We start from the raw sequence: 25,064 nt of genomic DNA on the forward strand, positions 1-25,064 counted from the left end.
GTCTTATTCATAAGACTAACTACACCTTTGTCGATGTTGTCGCCGCAAGTTGAGCCTTGACATTAGCGAGCTTCTCCTCGCGCTCTTGCTGTGAAGATACTCAGCACAGGCATCACATTTCAATAATTGCGACGTACGTTGTGGATTTCCTGGGATTTGACGGCTGCCTCAACGCGAATTTTTCTCGCTTCTAATTCCTGCTCTAGCTTCAGCGCGTGCTGTTGCTTGAGCTGTACCATAACAGGTGGTCAGCTCTGGCGGTGAAATCAGCCAACGTGAATACATACCTGCAGATCTCGATCAGCCTTCTGCAAGTTATCCCTCGCCACGTCGTGATTGTGAGTGGCCTTACTGACCGCCTTAGCGGTTTTCAGCTCCTTGTCCTGGTTCTTCGCCACATGGTGCTCTGCCTTGTCAGCCGACTACACGGTCGTGTAAGTAGAATTCCATGCACGAAATGCGAACATAATGGTGATTTGGCTCACCTTGGCTGCCTTGCTCGTCGATTTCTCCAGGGACTTCAGATCTTTCATGGTGTGCTTGACGCTGCTCTCCTCTGTCTTCCCCGCTTTGACGAGGTCTTTCTCCATGTGCTTGAGAACATCCGGCGAGGTGTAGGATGGTGTTGGCCCCGTTGGGTTACTCATTATGATTTGTTGTGAAGTCGAGGGTGGTGGTGGTGGTGGTGGTGGTGCAAGAGTTGGGAGAATCGAGCGAGGCCAATTCCAATTTGTACTCGCGGGGAGGGATCCAAGGGGTGCATGTCTTCCATTGACGTCACGGCGTAGCCATATGAAGGAATAATAGGCTACTTCTTTTGGCAAGTGAGTTGCTAAATTTGGACTAGGTTTGGATGTGGAGAAGTCGAAGTGACTTCGAGGTGACGCAGATTCATTGACGAGTGGATCATCTGCCAAGTGGATTGTTGGATCCAAGAAAGGGACCTCGGCGGGAAAGACGAGGAGTGTTCCCTTGGTACGTGCAATATGAGGGACGTAAGAGTAGGTGGAGCGCGGTGGTCGAACTAACTTGGGGGGAAAAGAAGTGAGCTCTGATTTCGAGGATTGATCGAGTATGAAAGGAGTAGAAGAATAAAGTAAGTGCATATCAATGGGGATGGAACTGACGTATATATGTAGCAAAGAATACATAGTATGTGCGGGCCTATTACAGTAAGAGCCTAAAATACGACGAGATAAAATGAGAGTCCGGTCGGGCGGAGAAAGATGCAGAATGATCGGGCAATGCAGGGGAAGGAAGGATAATAACCATAAGACTGAGCACTCAGTAGGCTATGTTCACCCGCTTTCCTTCGTACTGGTCCCACTTCTCCGTCACAGCTTCAGTAATAAAGTGGGCGACGTCTTTGCGGGACACAGTGTATCCCCCAAGCTCCTTCTCAGATACCCGATACGGTTCCCCCTTTCGCCCAGCCTTATCAGCCTTGCAGTCCCCGTCTGTCAGTAGCGCAGGGCGTATCACCAACATTCTCTTAATGGTTCCCTCGGCGGGGAGGCCCTTCCGTGTCCTCCACGCCGTTCCCCATGGCTCGCCCCTCATGACGTCGTCTCCCGGCTCCCCGTCGTTCTTGTAGTCCCATGACCAGCCCGCGGCGTGTGCCGCCAGGACTTCCATGCCCAGCTTGTCTTTGTGCGGCGCGGCGAGCATCCAGCCGTAAAGAGGCTTCAAGGCGAGTGGGAGGGAGTCGTGGGAGGTACGCGAGAGACCAATGGAGGAGAGTGTGATCACTTTGGGCTGGGGCGACTGATTGATAGGGAAAGTGCACAGGACATTGAAGAAGGATTGCGTTACGAGCCCGACAGGGTTTTGGACAAACCCTTTAGTGAGGGTGAAGTTGGGATATGTGCCTGCAATGCAAAGTTATTTTGTGATTAGGTATGATGAAGGCAAGGGGAACACGTACCGACGGTGGATAGTAGGAGGTCGACTGGTCCTTTGCTGCCGGCTTCATCCCAGACGCGTTGGACGTCCGCTTCGATCTGACAGTCCCCTTTGACGAGGTATGCTTTCCCGGATTTGACGTATTCCTGGATCGTCGTGTCCTTGTCGAAGACAGACGGTGTTCGGAGGAGAAAGGTGACCGTCGACCCCTTGGCTATTGAAATACAACGGGTCCCGTCAGCCTCTCATTGTGTTGCGTGAAGCGTGAAGCACTCACCAAGGAACCGCAAAGCGGAGAAATACCCAATGTTTCTCGAACCCCCGATAACAATAATATTCGACGACATGGCTGGTAGTGATTCAAGGAGCGCTGAAGAGGAAGTTAGAGGGTTAATGCCCCTATGTCTCGCGAATCGAAGCCATTATATACGCGACTGAGATCAGTGCGCATGCCCCATGCGTAGTCGCGATGCTGTACGAACTTTGCAGGTATGTACGGGTGGACGGTTGAGATCGGAGTTGATATGGACGGTACTGCTACTGCGCAACCATCAGCCGCATAATGGCTCCGATTGTGCAATTATCCGGCATGAGCGGGGCGCATTGGATTTGCACGACGGTGGCCAAGGATCCTTCATGAAACAGCGTTCACATCGGCCGACTAGCTCAGCTGGTTAGAGCGTCGTGCTAATAACGCGAAGGTCTTGGGTTCGATCCCCACGTTGGCCATTTAGGTTTGGTATATGTTGTCTTTTTCATATTGAACAAAGTTGAAGTGTCCGTACTGGTTCGTCGCCCTCCTCGACGCTGCATTGTGCGGAAGCGGTCCGTGGTAAGTAAACGCGCTTCTTCGAGCACGGGCGCTTGTTCGTGTCTCACACCAACCACCATGTTCTTCATCGTAAGGCGTCCATAATACCACATGCACCCAGACTGACCCTCTGCTTCTCATAAATCGGCATCCATCGCAATAGAAAGAACTGACTCACACTATTCTTTTGCACCCTTCGTATTTCGGCCCCCGCATGCTCAACTTCCTTGAAACAAAACTATATTCCGATGTAGAAGGCACATGCTCAGGTTCATTTGGCTATATCATCGCCGTGGTTTCGATCCTGGATATTGGCAAGGGGATGGTGTTGAGCGGGAGCGGGCAGGCAGAGTTCATCACGAGGTATCGCGCGATTGTGTTCAAGCCGTTCAAGGGTGAAGTGGTCGACGGGGTCGTGAACAATGTAAACAAGGTGCGTTGTTGTTCCTTATGATGGGGACAGTACAGGAGCTTACCTTTGGCTACCACGTAGATGGGTTTCTTCGCAGACGTCGGGCCATTGACAGTGTTCGTTTCACATCAAGTACAGTGACCCTCATATCCATCAACATGCACATCATGCTTGACGCTAGCTACCTCTAGCTCATTCATCCAGATATGAAGTTCGATCCTACGTCCAACCCACCTTCGTTTGCTTCGGATGAACAGGTGCGTGCATTGGCCTTGTACGGCGCGCTGAACTTATCGAATCCGTGGCGTAGATCATCGAGAAGAACACTCGTGTGCGCCTGAAGATTGTCGGTACGCGTGTGGATGCAACAGAGATTGTGAGTTACCGTCGTTTTCTTCGATATCTTCTATACGACTCCTCCTGCACAGTTTGCTATTGGTACGATAAAGGAAGACCATCTCGGTGTAATTGACTAAGACCACTCCTTGCCAAAATTTGGCTACAAAATGCTACGACCACATAATTTATGTTAATGCTAGCTTCCATACTGTTGCTTGGTGAGGCGCTCGAAGAAATGTATCATGCTGTACATTCCCGACTCGTGATGATGATAGCGTACTTGATCGCACATTGGATCATCTCTTGGTGGGCATAGCGTTGTCGGCCGACTAGCTCAGCTGGTTAGAGCGTCGTGCTAATAACGCGAAGGTCTTGGGTTCGATCCCCACGTTGGCCATCCCGTCCTAGTGGAGATTTTTTGTCAAGTAACGCAAACTTCAAAGCCCATCACTCAAGTTTTGTCCCACGCAGTCATGAGGACTCTGCGGCTTCTCAGTGCCAGCATCTCTATTCACAGCCGTCACCATGGGCTCTTTCTTCTCGACGCCATACAGGCTCTACAAGGTATGCCCTTTCCAGTTAATTCATAAATCATCTCTAACCAACGACCGACATACGCGCCAGACGTTCAACCCGCCGTATGTGCCACCTCTACCGTCCAGCAAGCCGGTCAGATTCGGGGTGCTGGGGGCTGCTGCTATCGCTCCCATAGCGTTTATCAGCCCGGCGAAGAACCATGCCGAGGCTGTAGTCCTTGCTGTGGCTGCACGAGATAAGGGTAGAGCGGAGGTCTTTGCGAAGAAGTACGGGATTCCAAAGGCGTATGGGGGGAAGGATGGGTATCAAGGTACGTGGTATCTCAGGGTCGTATGTGCCCAGCGGCGTTGAGTTCAACGGGCGTCGGTTGCGGGTAGATATGCTGAATGACCCCGAGATCGACGCGGTGTACAATCCGGTGAGTTCCATCAATGGAGAGCGATACGCGTCGTGGAGCGTGAATCCGACCGCCCTGCTATAGCTCCCCAATGGTCTTCATTTCGAATGGACTATGAAGGCGCTCGCTGCGGGGAAACATGTCTTGCTTGAGAAACCTTCCGCTGATACCGCCGACGAAACGCGGCAGATGTATGAGTACGCCGAAAAGAAGGGTCTCGTGCTACTTGAGGCCTTCCATTACAGGTGGGTTCGTCTCGACTCTCCCTCGAGAGACCGATGAGTTTATGGTGGTTCTTCTGCGATGTGGAGGTTTCACCCTGCGATTCAACGCGTCAAAGCTATCTTGGACAGTGGAGAGCTTGGTGCTATCAAGGGCTTGGAAGCTAGACTGGCGATCCCCAGAGGTGCGATGAAGGATGACGATATTCGTTTCGATTTGTCGTTGGGAGGTGGTGCGCTTATGGATATGGGGTGTAAGTGGATCGCCCGTGGCACGGTATTCACCAGCCGCTGACCATGAGCGACTACGCCGTACTCAGGCTACACGATGAATTGCATCCGCTATCTATCTGGGGCCAATCCGACTTCGGTCATCCACGCTTCCGCGGAGCAGCACGTCCCATCCTCTAACGATGCTTCTCTTCGAACTGCTGCGGTAAATGTTGACCGCTCCACAACCGCCACGTTCGCAATTCCAGCACCGTCTGGCTCATCCGACATCACCGCCACGATCTTCTGCGACCTCTCCATGCCCCCGACGTTCGGCGTCATCCCGAAGATGCCGCAGGTAAGCGCGAAGGTGGTGTGCGAGGGCGGGGAAGTTGAGCTGTATAATTTTCCTCTGCCAACTTTATATCATTCTTTGACGGTGCGGAAGCGGGGGGCTGGGGGGAGGGTGGAGAAGAGGGTGGAGAAGGTGTATACGTTTGGGAGTGGGAGTGGGAGTGAGGGCGCGACACCGAAGGGCGAGGTGTGGTGGACGACGTATAGGTACCAGTTGGAGGCGTTCATTGACAAGCTGAAGGGGCGTACGCCTCAGACTTGGTTGGACAAAGAGGATGCTGTAAGCAACATTGAGTGGATTGAGAAGGTCTACAAGGAGGTGAGTGTTTTCGTGGATTGGTATGCTTGGAGATCTTAAATGTGTTGTATGAAGACGGGGCTGGGTAGTCGTCCTAAATCGACCTATGTACCAGGAGCATTGAGTTGATAGAGTTAGGCGGAAGTCTATAAACAGGCCACACACTGGTGTGAGGCTCAATGAGATACCGGATATCTACACAATGAAGAGTGCACCAGATGTGAAAGGAGCCACTCAAACTGTCTTCAATGATGCAAAACGTGGTGCTGAAATGACTGTGAGTGGGCGAGATCTTCGTCAGGCCGTCACTAACTTTCTCCCAGGGCACCCTTCAATTTATGGCGGCAGAACTCTTGGGGGCTATTGTACATAAAAACCGCAAGGTCAAGCACGAAGCCCACCACGACTTGGAATCCTTTGTATGGGTCCTGATGTACGTGATCAGCCGGACCAGCAATGAACGAAAGGGTCTTCTGACAGAACAGCATACATGGATCAAAGAGCACTTCGTGGAGTCCTTTGGGCATCAAAGTGTTAAATTCATCCATATCTCGCGACGCAGCTGCGAACCCCTCGCTGAGGACGTCTACGGAGATCTGCTGCCACAACCGATGGTCGCTTTATTAGTTAGGCTTAAAAAAGCCGTACATGCCCACTTCGCTCCGCCACCATCGCAGTGGGTTGAAGAATAAGAAGACCCGGTACATGTCTTGACCCACGATATTCTCCTTAATCTCTTGGATACTGCATGCTATTCCTTGTCGTCCATGCCCGCTGTAGTCTGAGGGATACCAAGGAACCTTTAATACCGCTACCTGCTTTCTGCCCCCTGCATCCTAGTCCGGTCCTTTCCGTGTGATGACCGAGCGATGCCATTCGGTATGATACCTCTGGCTCTCGGTCCAGTATCGGCGCGTAGGAGTGAGCCACCGATATAATTTATGGTAAGGCCTCGAGAGTGACCAAGTTCCTCGTCCGCATCTTTACCAAATCTCCCGGACATCCCGTCGACCCAGAAGCAACAAGTGCAACACCATTTCGACCAATCATTCGACGCCCCCCTCCCGCGAACATTAGCATGGAATGGGTCTGCAGGCATTCCGACCGCTACTTGCAGCCTGATACCAGCAGGATGTAGAAGTCATATCCTGGACTTTTAGTTGTACATTTCATTCTTTGTCCGTCATGGCAGGAGACAAGACCTTGACTCACAAGTTACTCCTTGACCTCTTCGACCACTCCTGTTACGCATGGCATCTCCAATTCCCATCAGTCGTGATCACTGTTCAGGGTTGTTCTAGTAGCTTCCCTTTACGGTAATCATAGTAGTGACATCACGGTTGGGCAAATATAACTGCCGCCAGCTGGCCGACACGGTGCCCGACGCTCCGCCGTACCATCTACTCGACGAGCTCGCTGTGGGCCGCGTTACGTTCATGGCCGGGAGACCAGCTAGCGGCGATGTTATCAGTGATGCGGCGAGACGCGTTGCCATGATGTGACGATTCAAGTGGAGTCTTGATTCCCTGGGCAAAAATTTCATATGGGGAATCAATAAAAGAGGGGCCCGGTGAGGAGAGAAAACACCAAGTTCTGTTTCTTTCGGCTGAGCCGTGAGCACCACCACAGCGAGGTTGATCCTGAGGCAAACTATGCCTTCGCTGGACAAATCCCGGGAGTCTGATCCCCAGGATCAGTATCTGCATTTCTCACCCTCAGCAGACGACCTCAACAACGCTGCTCTGCCTTCTCCTCCGTATCGACGGGATCCGAGCTCCTCGAATCTACACTTGCACAACATCCCCGGCCTTTCGCCGTACGCCATCCACGACCAGGAAAGCCCCGCCTATGCCTCGCGATCCACCGTCATGGTGAACGAAAAGTCCCACTTTGTGAACGATGAGCCACCTCTGAAGCCCTCGGTCCATTACCCAGAGGATGTCAGAGCGCAGGCTCCGGTATACTTCCGCGAGGAGTCGATAGCCATGCTGAGCTCCAGGCCTGCATCGATAGCCACTACCGACGACGAATTTGACGAGGACGAGTTCGACTGGAGCGGCGACGAGGACCTTCGTGACCAGCAAGAAGACTACCAGCGACGGATAGGGAATAAGCCTAAAACGAAGGGGTGGGGATTCAAGAGGTAAGTGCGCATCTCAGCTGTCATCCAGCAAGCGCTGATACGCGCAGAATCATCACCTTCTTATTCTCTTCCCTTATCGGCTCGACATTGCTGGCCGGTGTGCTTGTTGCACCTGCCCTGCTCGTACATTTCTACTGGTACTTGCCATCGCGGTCGGAACGGCGACAGTACATCAATCAGAACATCCAGGCATGGTTATTCTGGGCGGCGGCGAACCTCCTCATTTCGTGGTATCTCGCGCTCCTGATAGATATCCTACCTTCGATATCCACTGCACTCATCTCTGGCGCATGGGGACATGTGTCGGAGAAGGTCAAGAGCAAAGTCGAGCTGTACAATTCGGTGAAAAACACGGTAAAACCTTTGTTCTACGCAGCTAGTGCTTGGGCAAGCTGGGTGATCATATTCGGGGGGATATACAAGCTCTATAGCCAGGACGACCCAAGGAATAGCAGGGCATCGTACACATACAGGGTCTCGCAGGTCGTGGCATTTGGATTCTTCTTCACTCTGATGGTCTGCATCCAGAGGATGCTATCGCACGCTATCGGTGAGTTTCCCATCAATTCTTACCGTTCTGCGTAGTCATACTTCCCCCAGCCTTTTCCTTCCACCGTACTGCCTATCAGGATCGTCTTGACGCAGTCCAAACCGCGCTCTCTGTCGTCGAGACTCTGCGAAACTATCGTCCGAAACCGACACCCTCCTCGTCTGCACCCCGCTCTGGCACGCGCACGCCTGTGCTCGGTGCCCTGGGCATGTCAACGCTTGGGTTCGGCGCACTAGGCTTCGGACGCAAATCACGAAGGGATACGGACGACGTACAAGAACAATACAACACCAAGGCTTCGAAGCGAAGGAGCACTGCAGGCGATGCGACTCAATACGACGGAGACACAGAAGAGTGGGGCGACAATGACGGTACAGTCGTTGGTACCAACGGCAAAAGCACGTATGGGAAAGGCAAATTCCGTCTTGGAAGTGTCCCTTTGGTCGAATCGCCCGGCGTTGTTTCTGAGCAAGCTTCGCGGCCTGGTACACCTTCGGGGCTGAGAAACTCGACGATTCCGTCCAGGGAAACCTCGCAAGCGGCTTTGAACTCGTATTTCGCTTCGGCGCCTGATGGGGGCGACTCGCCGCATCGCTATCCGCCGACGCCTCTGGGTATGCCTGTTCCGATGAATGTTGGGATTGGCTCACCGAGGGAGAGCGTGGATTCTGGGCGGAATGTGGCTGGAGCTGTGGAGGCTGTGACCGAGGCGGTCGAGAGGACGGCGAAGGTGATTAAATCTGCGGTATTACATGATGCGAGAAATATTAGAGGGAAGGAGGGCGCGGAAGACGAGGCGGATACGTTAGCCTGGTACGCGGCGAATACGAAAGAGGCCAAGGTCGGTCCTTCATATGTTTTTGAAAGGCGCTGATGCTGATGGATACTTAGCGTCTCGCCCGCGCTATCTACTTACGTTTCAAGGACCGGCGCAGGAATTACCTCCTTCCAGAGGACTTCTACCCCGCATTCCCTACCAGCGCCGAAGCCGAAGCCGCCTTCCGCGTCTTCGACAAGGACAACAACGGCGATATCTCCCGCGCCGAGATCAAGTCTACGCTCGTCAAGGTCTACAAGGAGCGTCGCTTCCTCTCGCGGTCGATGCGCGATGTCGGCGCGGCGCTGAAGACGCTCGATCACATCTTGCTGTTCTTCGCGATGGTGGTGCTACTGTTCATCAGTCTCAGTGTGTTTGGCGTGGAGGTGGGCGATTCGCTGACGAGCTTGTACTCGCTGGCGATTGCGGCGAGCTTTGTGTTCAAGAATGCGGCGAGCGAGGCATTTGATGCGATCATGTTCTTGTTTGTGACGCAGTGAGTGCTGGTTTTGTGGATTGGTGGAGTGAGTGCTGATGCTGTGTAGTCCGTACGATACGGGCGATAGGGTGTTCATTGGCGGTGAGCTTCCAGGGTTATATTTCATTTGGATAGGTGTTGACTTAGTCCATCGCAGAGGAAAACTTGGTCGTCAAGAAGATGGGCCTCTTTGCTGTATGTGCATGCCCAAGTATATCAGGGGGCGCGAGTTGATTGCTTATTTCCTTAGACTGTCTTCGCTCGCTCGGATGGGACGGAAACCTATTATTTCAACAGCCAGTTGTTCAGCCAGTTCATCACCAATGTTCGGCGCAGCGGGGTGAGGATAGGTGTTATCCTCTCTGTATGATCCCCTTACTCATCCACCATTCTCAGAAAACGTTTGAGAATTTGACGATGCAACTCGAGTGGCGGACGCCTCTGGTCAAACTTGATGCACTGGAGAAGAGCTTGAACGAATGGCTGGCAACGGAAGAAAATAGGTGGTTCGAACCTAGTACTAGCGTCGTGCTGCAGCACATCGAGTATCAGCGCTTCTTGGAGGTGACTATCGGTATTGGACACAACGGGTATGTGCATCCTGGCCCCGCCGCGCCATACTTTTGGACTTACAAACTGTGGATTATTAGGACATGGCAGGATTGGGGCCTGCGCAATGCGAGAAAGACTGCGTTCCATGCTGCGGTGAACTACTATTGCAAGCAGCTCGGGATCGTGTGCCATGCCTCTCCTCTGCCGATTTCGTTTAGTGACATGCACACGGGTGCCGGCGACGAGAACGGACAGTATCCGGACGAAGGTGCGAGTCCCGCTGGCGGAGGACGGCCAGCAGGAGAAGGACGGGAGGACGAGAGTGGTGTGTTTGAAGAGAGGAGAGGGTACGAGGAAGCTATGGGGGTGCCTCCGTCGCGGGCCTCGGAGAGCCACGAGAAGATGAAGCCGACGCTAGGATTCCTGCCGCCGGAGTCGGCGAGGACGAGCCATCTGAGGGCCAGGAAGAGCAAGAGCAAGAAGGCTATGATGAGAGGTGATTATTAGAAGGATTTGGTCTGCATTGGCATTCGAACCGCTGGGGGCGGCGGCTGGGAGATTCGACTTATGTTCTCGTTTTCACTAACAAAAGGCTCATGGACGGACATATTTACTCTGCTTTTTATTTTGCTTTCATCTTAGACGGTCGATATATAGAGGTCCTATTGGATAGCATAACACACCCATACATATTTCTGTAGATATAACACAAGAATTGGCATTTCCCTTTACTAGGTCTCCTATGTGTCTCAGGGGATAGGAGGTTGCCTCTCGAAATGGAAACCAAGGAAGCAGCAACTGATGCACTTGTAACTTGTACCATCACTCGACTCAACGAGATAATCGGCAGCTTTCGAAGGAGCTACGTTGAAGCCTGCACAAAGACCGCATTTCGGTGGATGTGATAAAGGTTGATCACGGATGGCCAACAGCATGACCACCCCCGTCCTTACATACGAGAATATCCCGTGGAATCATGCCACTGTGCGGGCCAGTTTTGAGGTGAGTGCCTTGGACACGTCGGATCACAGCAAGGAAATCTGACAATTACGTTTTGTCGCTCCCCATGTATGCAGGAAGTTCGCGTCCAAGATTACCTTCTATCTTATTCGACGACTGGACGACCGCCCGCGCCGTGTCCCCAGGAGCCGAAAGACGAAGCAGCGCGCGCAGCTATGGGCCTGCCGCCACTGTTCAAACCGTACAGGGTCGAGAGAGGCTCGGAGGAAGAGGAGGAGAATGTCAGCGAAGCACCACATCCGCAGGTGTTGACGCCTGTGGTAAATGATGGAGAGACGTACTACAGTTTGACGATGCAGAAGAAGTACGCGAAGTGGTCGTTTGAGGTTCGTCTCCCAGTTGCCACCCATTCACCCCTTCGCGAACTCGAACCCGTACGCTGACATTGCATATACCTCTGGTTTGGTGCCAATTGGGTTGTTGGGGATGGTATAGGAGCTGAGAGTGCAAGCATGCTTGAAGGGGAGTGGGCATTTATATATTCCACCAACGACTTCGGCGACACCAACGCCACCGGTATGCGCCACACCTATGGCGCCGCTGGTTCGCTCTCAGTCCGCCATTGGCAGCGTCGCATCGCCGAAGCCTGTCATTGACCCGAGAGAGAGATACGAGAACATCTCCACATGGCCGGGGTACGAGGAACATAGCCCTGAGGTAAGCAACACCTTTAACAATTCTATTGACTACTATTTTGATTAACTTCGTTGAAGGAACACCGTATTTCCTTCATGCTTTCCGGGAAAGAGATGAAATCAAATGAGATCGAACAGATACAGGGCGGAAGGGCTTCGGTTGTTGCTCCTCCCCCAGTTGTGGGGAGTGGGAGTGGAAATTGGCTACACCAGCGGTCAAGTTTGCCTTTGCCAACGCAGCCAGCTGGTATGACGACCGGCCCATCTTACTTGCAGTCATCGAGGCGCATATGGTGATATGATGTATTGTGAGTGGTTCGCTCCCTCTGAGCTGCGCATCGTTGAAGGAGCCGCGGAAGCCCGCTTTTTTTCTATACTTGTACGAGTGTTGAAGTATTCCACCCACATTTCTAACGAATCTAGTTGTATGTATAGTGATTTTCCCAAGTGAGTCTCAGATTAAGCAATATTTCGCGCTACATTAATAGGTACACAGATACTCGTTTATGTTTGGGACGCTGGACGTACTGCTGAAGTTGTATAGATATTGGTATCAATCTCTCTGGTATCGATACGGGGTTCTCGCAGGCGTGGTGTCATCAGTAATGTGTGCTGTGGGCTACGGCCGTCCGGCGTGGGGTGGAGCGAATTCCGAGTGCTCGCTTGACTTTGGTCATGAACGGAACATGGGTTTCGCTGCCTCTTCCCTGAAAGTTCATCGTCAACAATCGCAATCCCCCAATAAACCAGAGTACGCACCATTGCTCGTAGCTCACGTTTAGCTTGCTTCCGACCAGCCCTCGTTGTATGAGGATTGGAAAGTGCTGACTCTATTTATCGATAGATCACTGAGCGCCGATTACATTCGCCTAGAACGTATCAACTCACTGTACCCAGCAGCTACATGGTTACGGTCCTTGCGATGGAAGAGAGAATGCCGCCGGGTGGTGTGGACGGTGGAAGTGTGTGCGCGGCGTGTACCGAAGAGTGGCATTGTGATTAAAGTAAGTGGTTGGTGTTACTGTGAATGGTCGGGTTGATGCTTCTTCATTCACCCCACCGCTAACCTTTATAGATGCTTTTGTGGTGTCGCAGCGCGCACTTGGAGTGTGCTGCACCAAATGACGAGATGACCTACATTGGAGTATGGAGTCTTCAGACCCCGCAAAGTGATGTTATCATAGGCCAAGTCCAGGCGCCTTACCCCAGGCTGCAGCAACCTCCATCGAGTTGAGACGGAAGCAAATGCTTATCACAGCCACATCAATTGATGATCGCGTTATCTGGGGTTATCTGATTCTTGACATCCGCACCGATTATGCATGGCTGATCATGCCGTATCTTGTGTGCTCAAGCTATACTCAACTTTGAATTTTTGTCCACCAGATGGGCAATTTACTGTCTTGGCTGCTTTCATCCTGACCCGTGGGGACGAACACAAAGTGATCTCCCTGGCCACTGGCACAAAATGTCTTCCGGACGACAGACTACCGCACACCGGTGATGCCTTGCACGACAGCCACGCCGAAGTACTCGCTCGACGTGGCGCTGTGCGCTGGTTCCTGGAAGAGGCGATTAGGTTGTATAAAGGCACCGAATCGAGATGGATCGTTCGATCGGAGGGCGGTGTATTTCAATTAAAGGACGAGGTCGTAGTCCGGTTTTATGTCTCTACTCTGCCTTGTGAGTGCGCCACCATTTCGCCGTTCGGTTACTTATCTGGTGCTAGGCGGGGATGCTTCCACTCGGTACCTGGCGCTGACGCAAGACGAGGCGATGGCTACTTTGAAAGACTCATCCGAGCGCCCCACTACGGACAGTAATGCAGCAGCTCGGGGCCGAGACAACTACTCTCTATACGGCGTCCTCCGCACTAAACCAGGGAGGGCAGATTCCCCTCCATCAACAGCCATGTCATGCAGCGATAAGATTGCGCGGTGGAATGTCCTGGGCTTTCAAGGGGCCCTTGCGTCGAGGCTCTTTAACCCTCTTTATGTCTCTGAGATTATCATCGGAGATGTACCCAATGAACTGCAAGCGGGAATTAGAGCGGATTGTGACAGAGCGTTTTGGGGCAGGCTGAAGGATATACAAGGTTCGTGCTCGTTTCGTGCCAACGCCTCATTGTCTGTTTGATGATAATGAATGTCAGAAGTTGCCGCCCCTTTCAGAATCTCGCGCCCGGCGGTGTTTTTCACGCCCATCTCATTTGTACATGCTTCAAAGCCGAATTCGAAGGGGTCTTGCAATGAGTGTATGTCGAATTACTCACAAATTACCCACCGCCCCGACTGATCCTTTCTTTGAAATTACAGCGCTTTGCTGGTCCGCAGATACTGTAAGGGGCTGCGAGTTCTTGATCAACGGCTTGAAGCGGGGCGTTGCGCCGAAGCATCGCCATCGAGAGAAATCAAGGTGTGTTGTCAGACACTCCTTCTAGGTTGTATCAAGGGTACTATGGATTCTCACAACAGACCGATGTTGTCGAAACTGGCCGTATTTGTTCTGTATGAACAGGCATTGTTGTCAGGGAATATAGATGCCGATAGGTGAGCCCTTGACCCAATCGTGTGTGACGATAGATTTGAATGGTGGAGAAGCGAGGAAGCAACGTACTTTGACGTGAAGATGGCTCATGTGAATTACCAGGCGACGAAGGAACGCTTGCAGGGTGAGACGGGTCCTTTTCGTGGTTGGCTCCGAACTGGGCGGGAGTGGGAGAGCTTCAGTCGAGTTGAGCAGGTCAAGGCAGCTCATCGAGGGATACAGGGGTTGGATAGTTGCATAAAGTTCCGCACACCAGTGTAGACCAGTGTTCGCATCCCTTGCGGTCCTTGGCGTTGCGGATGTCATCGAGCGTTGTCACTTATGCAGCGCGGATGTTCTTGGGCGGCGCGCTCATGTTCCTGAATTCCGCTGTCCCTTTGCTGGATAATGCATTCGCAGAAGGTAATGGCCTCATGCCCCCAAAGACGGCGAGTGAAGATATGAACAACTATATATGGCATTGACGTATTTTCCCCCAGAAGGATTCCCCTTGCACCCAGTAACGAGAACGGCGGAATAGGTTCCATCAAACATGGGCGTTAATCACTGTAAGATGTTACGTTCTCTTAGCGATGACACAAACCTTCTTGCTCGCTTGATGTTCCATTGTCGGGGACTCTGCAAAATGCAGCATTCCAAGGCATACGCGCATTCAAACAAAATCAAAGGAGAAGGTGGTACTTCAAAATGTGCCTGCCTAGTAAGTGTTCACCGATGCGGTGACTCAACCAATCAGGCTTCAGGGGTAACGGAAATGATCTAGATTGGCCAAGTCGTGCAGGGGCAGACAGGAGAATGCCCTAGGGCGATCCCCCATCAGCAAACTATAGATAAAGTAGCGCTGGCAATGTTCCATGTTGCTTGCTCATGTTGCTTCCGCTGTGCAACCAGGTTTATTAGCGCTGTTTAGCCCCTTCTTCCGCTTCCGACATCTCTGTGACTTCCCCCAATCGCCTGGATGCCCCCCTACTCGCCCAGGCCGACGAGCAACACCATCTTCTATGCTCCTGTTAGTCCTGCCATCCCCAGTCCGCGTGGATGGCCGCAGGCTGAGGCCTTCGACCCGTATTCTCCGCTGGCGACCGAAGGGGCCCATCCCGCGAGTGTTCCATTACTGAATCAACGACGCCAAACGACTTCGATACCCGCTCCGGGAGGACCTCGCCCATTCCGCCAAAATCCTGGCAACCGACCTCAGTATATACCCTTGCGAGATTCCCACTATGACGCACCAATTGACGACAAACTCAAGCCACCTTCTTCTGCGTTGACGGACACCTCGTTTCTCAATACCCCTTCCGATTCATATTTTCCCAACCGACCAAATTATCGACACACCAGAAAACACCCATTTTCCTCCTCTTTCGAAGCGCCGAATTGGAAGATCATCATCATCCATGTCGTTCTATGCTTACTTGCGTATCCGGTCATGATGATTTTCGTACTCCTCGCTCGCGACAGGACCCTGTTCTGGACGCGTTTGGTGGTTGGTTTTGGGTGTGGTTTGGTAGGGGTGTCGCTAGGGCTTAGCTTGCTCAATCTTGGGAGGGCGTTGTTGGAAGCTGCATGTGCGTTTTACTGTTTGATCTCGTTTTACGGTGCTGAGTGTCAGCTATCAGCTTGGGCAACGCTTATCCATCAAAGTCGCGATTTGAATCAGCCTGGTGTGCGGCTACGGGATCTCGCAGCTACATCGGAAGACTCAGCGAGTGCGTTGACTGCGTTCCGTGTCCTGCGTACTAGGTGGTCATATAGTGGTACTTCTCGAAGACAGCGCTCAGGATACGAGTACGCTTCCTACCTTTCGGTTCTTCGTCGCCCGCTCACTGTCGACTAGTTCGCGATTCTGGTCTCTGTACATTGTCTACTTCCTCTTCCTCGTCCTCGCGGCTGCTAGTCTGTCCTTCGTACTTGGCAGAATCGTTGGGATCTCCACTTCCGTTTCTGTACGTGATCAGTGATCAGCCTCGTGTGACCACGACCGTGCTTATTTTTATGCTCCAAAGCATCAATACATCAATTATCGAGAAGTTCCGGTCAAGGGGGATCTGTCCGATGCAGATTTGGCACGCGCAGATGTGTTGCAGGCGGAATTCAATGTACGTTCTCGTCCACTTGATGAAGGCTGGTCATGGACCGCAGTCTATTTCACGCAGGATTATTCCATCACCTGGACGATCTCCCCGTTTTCTGAACATGGAGGGATGCCTTCCACGGTATCGTTTCCGTGGGAGGGTGACACGGTCTATTTTTCGGAGAGCATACGCGCGCAGTTCCTGCCTAACGGAAGCGGCTTCGGACGCTTAGACAGCAATATATCGCTGCCTTTGGTCGCGGTGGCAAATTCTACTGAAGAAATGCAACGTGCGGCTGCTACAACGGTCGATTCCGGGGCCCTCATAAGGTTTGTTGAATATACTCTGTCGGCTTGGACTGCTTTACCATGCGTCAATAGGTACCCGAGATGGGGCATCCGTATTCACTGTCTCAAGGCTACCGACCCATCCAATATGTTCGTAGCCTATGTTATACTTTAAGTGACTTCCTAACGCTTGACCACAGAGTAGAGCGTTCTGCACTGAATCTGTCCTACCTCTTCACCCCTCGCGAAACCCTTCGGGAGCTGTTTTCATCTTTTCAAATGCCTCTTCCCGACCTCTTCGAGAAGCCCATCAACTTGACGAGGAATTTGGCCCCAGGTGACAATGTTACTGGTGTAAACCTCGACGAGGCTGCTCTTGGAGGTGAGCACTCTATAGTGATTGGCGCACGAAGGGGAATGCTGATCAATATGTAACATGCCTACTACAGCCGCTTTCTACAATAATGGTGTCGGGCACAGCATGAAGAGCCAACCACTCTTTGGCATGGGTGCGGATGGTACTGGGTTTGTGACCCTCGAGGCCGTTCTCGTCAGGCTGAATACGAGCTACACGCCCGAAGGAAAGTTTCTTTATTACAGTCAAGGTCCTGGGATACCTGATGCGACTGGGGCGGAGACGAAAATCGGATTCGATGGTGCCATGTGTCTAGAGTTATACGAGCCTTGGGTTGTTGAAACGTACAACTCAACCTATGGGTCCCCCAGCTCAATGAAGATCGTCAGCAAGACCAACCAAGTCATTGACAATATGGACAAGGAGACGAGAAAGGGGGACAAGATCAAGAACATGGTCCGTCAGCTGAACTCAACTCGCATGGGTTCCATATACGAAGTCGCGCATGGTAATTCGGTGAATCAAATTATCAAGGTACAATGGACATTGGCTGGTCTTTGTGCGTTAGACTTATGCATCTCTGCAGGACAATGGACGCGACTCGTTCTACGTGCCATCACCCACGGTAGATTCTTTTCTCCGCTAATAGTGCCTAGTTCTAATTCAAGATTATCTCTTGCAGGTGGTATCTTTCTCCCAGAGCAGCATCGAAGGAGGCCGCCCGAGTCGGGGCTATACTGAACTCTCCGCCGACCTCTTCGGTCAAGCACGAGCTCTCGCAGATGCGTCAAACGTCCTGTCATATTTCGCCGGCACGGGGGATATCGTCGGCCGCTCGTTTGAAGATCTGGTCCTCTCCAGTGCCCACATCGACTGGCCTCTGATGGTTGGCTTCGTGGTTATTGTGATGGCGATCGGTCTCATCGCTGGGTTGTTCGTCCCGAAACTACCATTGGGGGTACCACGACGAGGATTCCATGTATACTCGTGGCTGGCGGCCTTCCAAGGCGGAGAAATCGCGGCCGATATCCAACGCGCCGGGCTGGAGAAAAACATGGAACTGCGTGAAATCGAACAGAGATTAGGCGACATTCGGTTCAGATATGTAGTTTAGGTAGTTTAGGTTTCATCTCGCCGGGACAATTGACGGGCTTTGTTGCAGAATATTATTATTATTGGGAATTTGAGACATTTCCTTGTGTTTATCAGAGTGGCACGGAAGCAAACAATAGCGGGTGATCGAATTGTGGCGGATTGCCAATTTCCGTCATAACTCCTGTGGCCCTTGGTCCTCTGGTAACCGATCGCCTCTTTCTTTCATACCACCATGGCGAGCGCAAACAATTCCCGTATGCCCACGACGGGACGGCACAGAGTCGACATTGGCTCATCGTTGGGGCGCGCGCTGAAGGCGCGCAAGGGTGGGGCCGCGCCAACCAAGCGGTCGAACCTGCCCAGTCGCGACTTCTACTCGTTTCGATGTGAGTTCAATCCAGGCGGATGTCCTGAGAAGAGGTCTGACGAAATGGTTGCACAGATACTTTCAAGCCTCCTTCTGTAGATAATATGAAGCCTGGTACAGCGGAAATGACGGCGGGCAAGGAAAGCACCAGCGTAATGGTAGAACATCCCAGTACCCAAGTTCGATGATTTCTCGTTAGGAGGCGAAGTCACCGTGCTCATTTGAATCTGTATAGGAAGGGGAAAGCTTCATCTTCAAGGGACCTGAGGAACCAGCGAAGGAGCTCGACTGCGTTCTTATATACGACGAGGAGACCGGGGTAAGTGCAGATCATGCTGGTGCATCGTCCGTCTCATCATCCTACGTCTTATCTGCAGACATTTACGCTAGAAAGAGTTGAATCGTTCGTCGCGTTGAAGTATGACAAGAAGACGGCTTCAAGCAGTCGACCACGACCGTCCGCTTCCCGTACGTGGTGTCGCTGCACTTTATATTGAAAATAATGCTGATGGTCATGAAGCAATGCCGCGGACACCAGTCCCTTATTCTACCCCAAAGCCCTCCTCTGATGACTTAGACCTCGAGGCCCAGCTAGAAGATATACTCCAGGACAAGGACGCTGACGGTGAACTCGACGAACAGCTGGAGGAAATACTGCCAACGATTCTACCTCCAAAGCCCCAAGAAGAACCAAAAGTACTCATCCCACCCCCGCGGTCTACAGCACCAGCGCCTTCGAAACGCGCGCCTCCAAAGACCTCAAAAGCAAATGGGAAAATGCGGAAGGAAGCCGCCCCACCTGCACCCACACCTGCACCACCCATTCCAACACCCGCACCCATACCAACGCCTACAATCAAACCTAGGCCGCAACCGAAAGCCAAACAAGTTCCTCAGAGTAAAGCGCCGCCTCCTCAGTCATCCACAACACATCTAGATGTTGAAGAAGAAGTATTCGAGTTCGGCCTTCCTTCCGTTCCCGTGAAACATAAACCTCAAACATCTGCTCCGTCGGAAGGGCTTGCATTTCCGGGAAGCAACAGTTCATCATTATTTGTACCGCCTCCTGCGGTGTCATTCGACCCTCCGATCCCACCAGCAGCCGATTCAGAAGATGAAGAATGGGACGAGGTACCTGCGGTTTCTCCCCTTCAACCAATAGAAGCCCCCGAGGAGACTGAAGGGGTAGATATTGACTTGAACGACCTTCAAGCTCAGATGGACGCAGAGCTCGGAGGAGCGTCTGACGATGAAATGTCGCCAGAACCTGAACCGCAACGGGCAACGGGAGCGCCCATGTCTCTTCAGCAATTTGCTGAAGCCAATGGCAGCGCTGTATACCCAGGGTATCTGCAAGATGATGATGCCGATGATTACACATCTAGCGACGACAGCGATGATGATTAGCAGTGTGTGTTACTTATAACTTACTGGAGACATTGTATGATATACCATAATGTGATTGGAGGGTTCCATGCTGGGAAGAGGGCAACCAATTGATCGGTTTCGGACACTGATAGACAAGTGATTGTCAACGACGAAGATGTGGTTCCACTGCCTTGGATTCGGGTGGAATTATGTATGTACCCTTTCAAAGCCCGATAAAATAATACAAGAAAAGTAGGATTAACAACTTCACTTGCGAAGTGCATGCGGCCAGAATAACAGTAACAAGTAACAAGGTATCAAATGCGTTAGCGCCTTTAGAAATGCATGATCTATTGTCCGAAATTGTCCGTAAGACACAGAAACACCTACTTCCCCATCGTAATTGCATGGAAACCAGGAGAAGGAGCTGGGCGAGAAGGGAAATCTAAATCAATTAGATGTTCGTCCAGCCGTTGACGGTGATGGATCCATCGCCAGATGGGCCGGTAGCTGTGTTAGGTCCACTCGAGGCGGCGGGCGCGGCAGCAGCAGCGGCATTCGCAGCAGATGGGGCGGCGGCAGCAGAGTCAGTCGCAGCCGCAGTGGCAGCAGAGTCGCTCGCTGACGCAGCTGCGGTGGAAGATGCTCCGGCGATGATGGATGAGGCAGCTTCGGGGGAGATGGTTTGCGTAGAGGTTGACTGGGCCGACACAACGGGTGAGCCTGCGCTTCCGCTGGAGCCGCGGAACATTTGGCCAATCAATTGGGGCTCCGTGTCGATGAAAGCGTAGGTGGGGCCTGCGACGAGTTGGGTTGTTGCACGGTCGCGAACATTGTTGAGGAGGGGTTGTCCGTCCGAAGTGACCCAGATGGCAACAGGACCGTTAATGCCTGGTGGAACAACACATTGGCTGAGAGGAAGCGAAATGGAGGACTCCGCTCCACCAATCATCATTTGGCAGAAGAGACCCTAATGTGAAGCCGAATGTCAGTTGACGGTCAAGGGACATATTATGAGAGGTTCGCACATCAGTAGAGCCGTTGATCGCTGAAGAAGAGAATGTCAACAGAGTTCCGGGAGCTGCGGTACCGGTGTTGGTGATCGAAAGGCCTGCGTTAGCTAAGATAACGGTCGAATCAATACCAGTGTTTCGTATGAGAAGCAGTGAAGACATACCAGGAATACCAAGGTCACATCCCGAAATGAAAGGTCCGGCAATGGCCAAGATCTCACTAGGAGTCATGGGGATGTCGAACGCCGAAGGGATAGCTGTGCCGCTACCTGACAAAACGTTCAAGATGGTCTGGTGGCGAGCCTCAACGGTCAAGATAGAACCGGCAGCGGTCAAAAGAACGGGGTCGGTGAGGAGAGTAGCACCACCAAGGTATGCGCTGACGCCGACGTTCTCAACAACACGAGCAGTTGCGGCCATGGTAGCAACATCTGTGAGGACAGACGAGAAGTCGAACGTGCAACTGGTCACTGGCTCCGCTCCAAATCCTCTGAGAGCACTCTGAAAGCATTATACATGTTAGTGGATCATTCAATATATAGCCCGTAATCGACCTGGCGCACCTGTAACACAACCGAGTGGGTGGCCTCATCAGCTTGGATCTTCTTGAATTGTTCGATCGGGACTTGGCTCGAAGCAAACCCGGCGGACGTGAAGTCTGAATCCTGGAACTTAGCAAGGGCTTGAGAGTAGAATTGCGATTCAAGCTGTTCAAGGACGTCGGCGAATTCTACAAGTTCACATTAGCTCGCCAATCCCCTCACGGGTTGAGTTTAGAATAACTCACTGAAAACCAAGATGTCCGCATCTGCACGTTTCGCGAAGCGGGCTGGGGCCGCAGAAACCAGGGCTGAAGCAGCCAATGCAACGATGGAGGAGGAGTAACGCATGATATCTACTAGTTAACTGAAATAAAAGCCTGCTTCAAAGAGTGTGAAGAATCAAGTGCAGATCGCAAGGAATGGGGGTGCTGCCGGGCGACCCAAAGAAGAACGACTGCAGAGGGAACGTCAGAAAAGGAACCCGAACCTGAAATTCGGTACTCACAGAGGGAAAAGGGAGAGGAAAGGGCTTGAAAGGGAGGTACAGTGATGGTGTCCACCCGGGCTATTTGAATGATACTGGTGCGTGGGGAAAACCAGGACAGTGGGCCCTGTCGGTCAGCCCGGAAATGCTGGTCATCGCCTTGACGACTACAGGAAGCTGAGGTTTTGAAGTTGCATCTCCTCGCCAGTCATATCATTCCAACAGAATCACGTAGTGTAGTACTCGAAGGTCAACGGCATCCGAATTTCAGCTTACCAAGGTCCTCTCCCCGGCATCCTTTCTCATGACTTTGGATTCCTTTTTCCGCCCCAGTCACTCGTGTTTGAGACGAAAAGATGCTGTGATGCCAATTTCTGTATCGAGGGACCACACATGTCTGTACCATTGCTTGGGTTGGCTCTGTTTCGGAAGCTTTCAACCTTCACCTTTCTTACTCCGTGGTCGACTTTCATAGAAGTACGGTAACCGAGCACGCCTACGCTTGGGTAGGAAATAAATTCAGCAACGGTCGTGAACTGGGACCTATCGTGATGCCTGTGTTCCATATTTTCCTGCCGCGAAATTTGATCAAGCACATCCTCCATCAGATCACAGTAGCTGATTGGCCAACCACCTCTCCAACATAGCGAGTGCCTCTTTCGGCTTATCATGAGGGACCTAAAAACGAAAGAACGGATCCCATCAGGCTCTTGCGCAATGCCATCAAAATCGCGTAGACTCATCATATGTCCTGCGCCTCTGATAGTAGCGAAACTCAGTAGCCCAGCGTGCTTGAGTTCCCCTACCTTGTTGCCATCGACGGTCCAGTCGGAGAATTGCGCGAGGTTGTAGTCGCGTTTGCCACTCCACTCTAATTTTTCCAGCCAGAGCTTATTGGCTACCCAGTTGCACTGCCAGTCATAGGTCCCTGCGTAGATGAGCACCCGTATGCCCCTTTCCAACAATTGGGCGACGTAGACTTGGGTGGGTGAACGCCATTTGTCCATGTGTGCAGCGAAGCCAGCGCTGACGGCTGATGAACATGACGAAAATTCCCCCGGAGTCTCAGCTCCAAGGAGTTTGCGCGTCGTATTGAGGTTCATGTAGTCCATGATGGCTGTATTCTCCAAATAGCAGAGGTCACCCACGCATGGCTGCATCAAAAGTATTTTTGGTTTTACATCGATCAGTGTTTCGTTTGATGATATTGTTAACTTGCCTTGGAGATATCATAGACATTTCGGCCTGTGGAGGTAAAAATAATGGGTGATTCGATGGTGAGAAATGTTATTAATATACGCACCGCTTGCCCACATATTGGCTGATAGTTCATTATCACAAAAATTGACGGTGGCTTGGCAGTCTATACTGTCGAAGCTATCAATGCAATTAGCTTGCATCATTTGTTGGCACCTGGGGAGCTGAAAGACCGATGATGGGGCATCGATATTCAATGATCCAGAAGGAGCAGAGGAGCAAGGGCCGAGACACTTACTGCCATCTTCATCCGTACGCAGGCATTGATAGATTGGAATGGCGTCTCCAATGCGGACACACCACATTCGATCTCGAATCGGCCGGCGTATAGGCTACAGTGTGGAATCTGTCAGACGAGGATGAATATTTTCGTAACCAAGCCAAACGGACGTTGATATATCCGTGATCCCGTTCCCAATGATCACACTTTGAAGGTTGATGGTGGAACGCCCCTCCTTGACCGCAATCGCGTTTTGATCATGTATCTCGCTGGCGAAGACGGGGAGATACCGACCCTATATATAACTGCAATGAGTCTATCGTCAGGTCACCTCGAGACAGTCTATCTTTACCCCGTAACTTTCTCCCGAGAGATGAAGCGGTCGGCCTTGGAATTGTTTGAATGTTTCAAAGAAGATAGATATAAAGGCGTGGACATTCTTCGCGGCTTCCTCGGTTGTCTCGACGGTTTCTCCAAAGTCTGCGTAGGAAAAACCTACACCGACTCTACGATACGGCATCAGTTGCACGTTCCAGTATACTTGTAATCCTTACTAACGGCTGGTCGAGGAAGAAGATGTTGGCAACTTCGTTCCAAGAGTACGGGTTGTAGATCGTGCCGTTCGGGGAGTGATCCTCCATGTCAATGCTACATGGTCCTAATGAACGAGGGGATCAATATCTGGGCTGCTGAAGTTCAAAGGTGATTCATGATCCTTACCTAGTTCCATGAGGAGCCCCATCGCAGACGAACACCCAGGACCTAGCATCTAGTGAGCTATGCCAATGGCACGGAGTTTCTGCGCTGTTACCTCCGTTGATCCACATCATAACATCGTCTGCGTTAGCATAGAGATGAAGCTGAGGCGGTAGCGGGTGTTATAGTCACGTACCTTCGGCTGGGTTCCTCCTACTTTCGAAGAAATAGAAGAACATATGCTTGGCTCCGGCATCAACATCCAAGTATCCTGTATATACACTGTTCGCCGACTACGTCAATCATTTCCGGGCATCAATATAAAATACGCACTTTACGGTGGGATCGCAGAAGTCAGTCTTCTTGATACGGACGCTGTGATTCGGGAAACGGGCACTCGACACAGTCACGAAGTCGTTCGTCGAAGAAATGTGGTTCAGGTGGAGGTTTTCGCCCCCAGACAACGTAGAAGTACTGTATCGCCCGATTTCTGCACTTTGCGCGCTGAACAGCAGATCGTCGCTGTCACAAACTTGTGCGAAGCCGCCTTCATCTTGGACTATGAATTCGCGAGCAGTGCTGAGAAGTGCCGCGGCGAGTAAGGCAGAGTACAGAAAGTTGTTCCTCAAGAATCGCATAGTACTCTGAAGATAAGACCAACGTCGTTTCGTGAGATTTGAAGTTCGCGTTTGGTTCTCATCCTCCTCACGATATCTCCACGAGAGTCACGCCTGCATATGTTGGCAATCTATATCTATATTATAAAAGACGGCCTTTTTTCCCACGGGATAAAGACAAAGACAAACCGGTCATCTCGGGCTTGATCTACAATAGAAATCATCTGCGCACTTTCTCACGGGCCGAAGGACCTAGCCATCTGATTGGTTGCGTCCAAAATGGGCACCGAATGAGCCCGGCCGCAGGCCGGGCGATGAGGTGCCTTCACTGCGTGCAAAGCACGGGTCAACGGCTAGTACTCTATACAACATACTATTCCCACGGTCAGTAGGTTCCTGAACTTAGTCCTCAAAAAATTCGATCATCATCACACATTTCATTTCCTTCGCCCAGGTCGTATCGTT

The 25,064-nt window shown here is 51.8% G+C and overlaps 12 protein-coding genes and 2 non-coding genes across 14 annotated transcripts; 10 read left to right on the forward strand and 4 right to left on the reverse strand.

The window, feature by feature from the left end:
• Positions 1-19: 19 nt before the first annotated feature.
• PC9H_005451 (uncharacterized protein) lies at positions 20-647 on the reverse strand (the record flags this gene model as incomplete). Its single annotated transcript, XM_036775022.1, has 4 exons — positions 20-88; positions 138-230; positions 288-422; positions 486-647. The coding sequence occupies 4 exons, from the start codon at positions 645-647 to the stop codon at positions 20-22; spliced, it is 459 nt and encodes a 152-aa protein (XP_036633524.1).
• Positions 648-1,284: 637 nt separating this feature from the next.
• On the reverse strand, positions 1,285-2,249 carry PC9H_005452 (uncharacterized protein; the record flags this gene model as incomplete). The annotated part of the gene is made up of 3 exons (XM_036775023.1): positions 1,285-1,868; positions 1,925-2,116; positions 2,180-2,249. The coding sequence occupies 3 exons, from the start codon at positions 2,247-2,249 to the stop codon at positions 1,285-1,287; spliced, it is 846 nt and encodes a 281-aa protein (XP_036633525.1).
• Positions 2,250-2,557: 308 nt separating this feature from the next.
• PC9H_005453 lies at positions 2,558-2,631 on the forward strand. Its single transcript has one exon. It is a non-coding gene; the product is annotated as a tRNA-Ile (tRNA).
• Positions 2,632-2,791: 160 nt separating this feature from the next.
• Positions 2,792-3,601, forward strand: RPB7 (DNA-directed RNA polymerase II subunit; the record flags this gene model as incomplete). The annotated part of the gene is made up of 6 exons (XM_036775024.1): positions 2,792-2,803; positions 2,877-3,146; positions 3,207-3,257; positions 3,317-3,382; positions 3,436-3,501; positions 3,554-3,601. The coding sequence occupies 6 exons, from the start codon at positions 2,792-2,794 to the stop codon at positions 3,599-3,601; spliced, it is 513 nt and encodes a 170-aa protein (XP_036633526.1).
• Positions 3,602-3,787: 186 nt separating this feature from the next.
• On the forward strand, positions 3,788-3,861 carry PC9H_005455. The gene has a single exon. It is a non-coding gene; the product is annotated as a tRNA-Ile (tRNA).
• A 128-nt stretch (positions 3,862-3,989) lies between these two features.
• On the forward strand, positions 3,990-5,610 carry PC9H_005456 (uncharacterized protein; the record flags this gene model as incomplete). Its single annotated transcript, XM_036775025.1, has 7 exons — positions 3,990-4,028; positions 4,089-4,311; positions 4,379-4,419; positions 4,483-4,643; positions 4,710-4,873; positions 4,940-5,502; positions 5,557-5,610. The coding sequence occupies 7 exons, from the start codon at positions 3,990-3,992 to the stop codon at positions 5,608-5,610; spliced, it is 1,245 nt and encodes a 414-aa protein (XP_036633527.1).
• A 73-nt stretch (positions 5,611-5,683) lies between these two features.
• PC9H_005457 (uncharacterized protein) lies at positions 5,684-6,173 on the forward strand (the record flags this gene model as incomplete). The annotated part of the gene is made up of 2 exons (XM_036775026.1): positions 5,684-5,758; positions 5,805-6,173. The coding sequence occupies 2 exons, from the start codon at positions 5,684-5,686 to the stop codon at positions 6,171-6,173; spliced, it is 444 nt and encodes a 147-aa protein (XP_036633528.1).
• Positions 6,174-7,133: 960 nt separating this feature from the next.
• Positions 7,134-10,528, forward strand: PC9H_005458 (uncharacterized protein; the record flags this gene model as incomplete). The annotated part of the gene is made up of 8 exons (XM_036775027.1): positions 7,134-7,624; positions 7,672-8,174; positions 8,225-9,015; positions 9,066-9,487; positions 9,537-9,571; positions 9,627-9,664; positions 9,720-9,809; positions 9,866-10,528. The coding sequence occupies 8 exons, from the start codon at positions 7,134-7,136 to the stop codon at positions 10,526-10,528; spliced, it is 3,033 nt and encodes a 1,010-aa protein (XP_036633529.1).
• A 414-nt stretch (positions 10,529-10,942) lies between these two features.
• Positions 10,943-11,973, forward strand: PC9H_005459 (uncharacterized protein; the record flags this gene model as incomplete). The annotated part of the gene is made up of 4 exons (XM_036775028.1): positions 10,943-11,023; positions 11,098-11,415; positions 11,477-11,698; positions 11,755-11,973. 4 exons carry the CDS (start codon positions 10,943-10,945, stop codon positions 11,971-11,973), a joined length of 840 nt encoding a protein of 279 aa, XP_036633530.1.
• A 1,025-nt stretch (positions 11,974-12,998) lies between these two features.
• PC9H_005460 (uncharacterized protein) lies at positions 12,999-14,484 on the forward strand (the record flags this gene model as incomplete). The annotated part of the gene is made up of 6 exons (XM_036775029.1): positions 12,999-13,359; positions 13,406-13,771; positions 13,829-13,930; positions 13,992-14,091; positions 14,151-14,225; positions 14,277-14,484. The coding sequence occupies 6 exons, from the start codon at positions 12,999-13,001 to the stop codon at positions 14,482-14,484; spliced, it is 1,212 nt and encodes a 403-aa protein (XP_036633531.1).
• A 697-nt stretch (positions 14,485-15,181) lies between these two features.
• Positions 15,182-18,054, forward strand: PC9H_005461 (uncharacterized protein; the record flags this gene model as incomplete). Its single annotated transcript, XM_036775030.1, has 10 exons — positions 15,182-15,791; positions 15,843-16,011; positions 16,061-16,169; positions 16,230-16,322; positions 16,380-16,627; positions 16,679-16,735; positions 16,786-16,967; positions 17,035-17,474; positions 17,527-17,565; positions 17,623-18,054. The coding sequence occupies 10 exons, from the start codon at positions 15,182-15,184 to the stop codon at positions 18,052-18,054; spliced, it is 2,379 nt and encodes a 792-aa protein (XP_036633532.1).
• Positions 18,055-18,267: 213 nt separating this feature from the next.
• PC9H_005462 (uncharacterized protein) lies at positions 18,268-19,809 on the forward strand (the record flags this gene model as incomplete). The annotated part of the gene is made up of 5 exons (XM_036775031.1): positions 18,268-18,421; positions 18,478-18,581; positions 18,638-18,721; positions 18,780-18,870; positions 18,923-19,809. The coding sequence occupies 5 exons, from the start codon at positions 18,268-18,270 to the stop codon at positions 19,807-19,809; spliced, it is 1,320 nt and encodes a 439-aa protein (XP_036633533.1).
• Positions 19,810-20,224: 415 nt separating this feature from the next.
• On the reverse strand, positions 20,225-21,673 carry PC9H_005463 (uncharacterized protein; the record flags this gene model as incomplete). Its single annotated transcript, XM_036775032.1, has 5 exons — positions 20,225-20,740; positions 20,799-20,890; positions 20,948-21,284; positions 21,347-21,513; positions 21,571-21,673. The coding sequence occupies 5 exons, from the start codon at positions 21,671-21,673 to the stop codon at positions 20,225-20,227; spliced, it is 1,215 nt and encodes a 404-aa protein (XP_036633534.1).
• Positions 21,674-21,707: 34 nt separating this feature from the next.
• PC9H_005464 (uncharacterized protein) lies at positions 21,708-24,620 on the reverse strand (the record flags this gene model as incomplete). The annotated part of the gene is made up of 13 exons (XM_036775033.1): positions 21,708-21,779; positions 21,831-21,890; positions 22,256-22,963; positions 23,029-23,054; positions 23,113-23,230; positions 23,305-23,398; positions 23,457-23,581; positions 23,639-23,792; positions 23,845-23,944; positions 24,007-24,048; positions 24,098-24,124; positions 24,179-24,264; positions 24,316-24,620. 13 exons carry the CDS (start codon positions 24,618-24,620, stop codon positions 21,708-21,710), a joined length of 1,917 nt encoding a protein of 638 aa, XP_036633535.1.
• Between the last annotated feature and the right edge of the window lie 444 nt (positions 24,621-25,064).

This window comes from Pleurotus ostreatus, assembly GCF_014466165.1.
Source record: "Pleurotus ostreatus strain PC9 chromosome Unknown scaffold_3, whole genome shotgun sequence".
Taxonomy (NCBI): Eukaryota; Fungi; Basidiomycota; class Agaricomycetes; order Agaricales; family Pleurotaceae; genus Pleurotus; species Pleurotus ostreatus.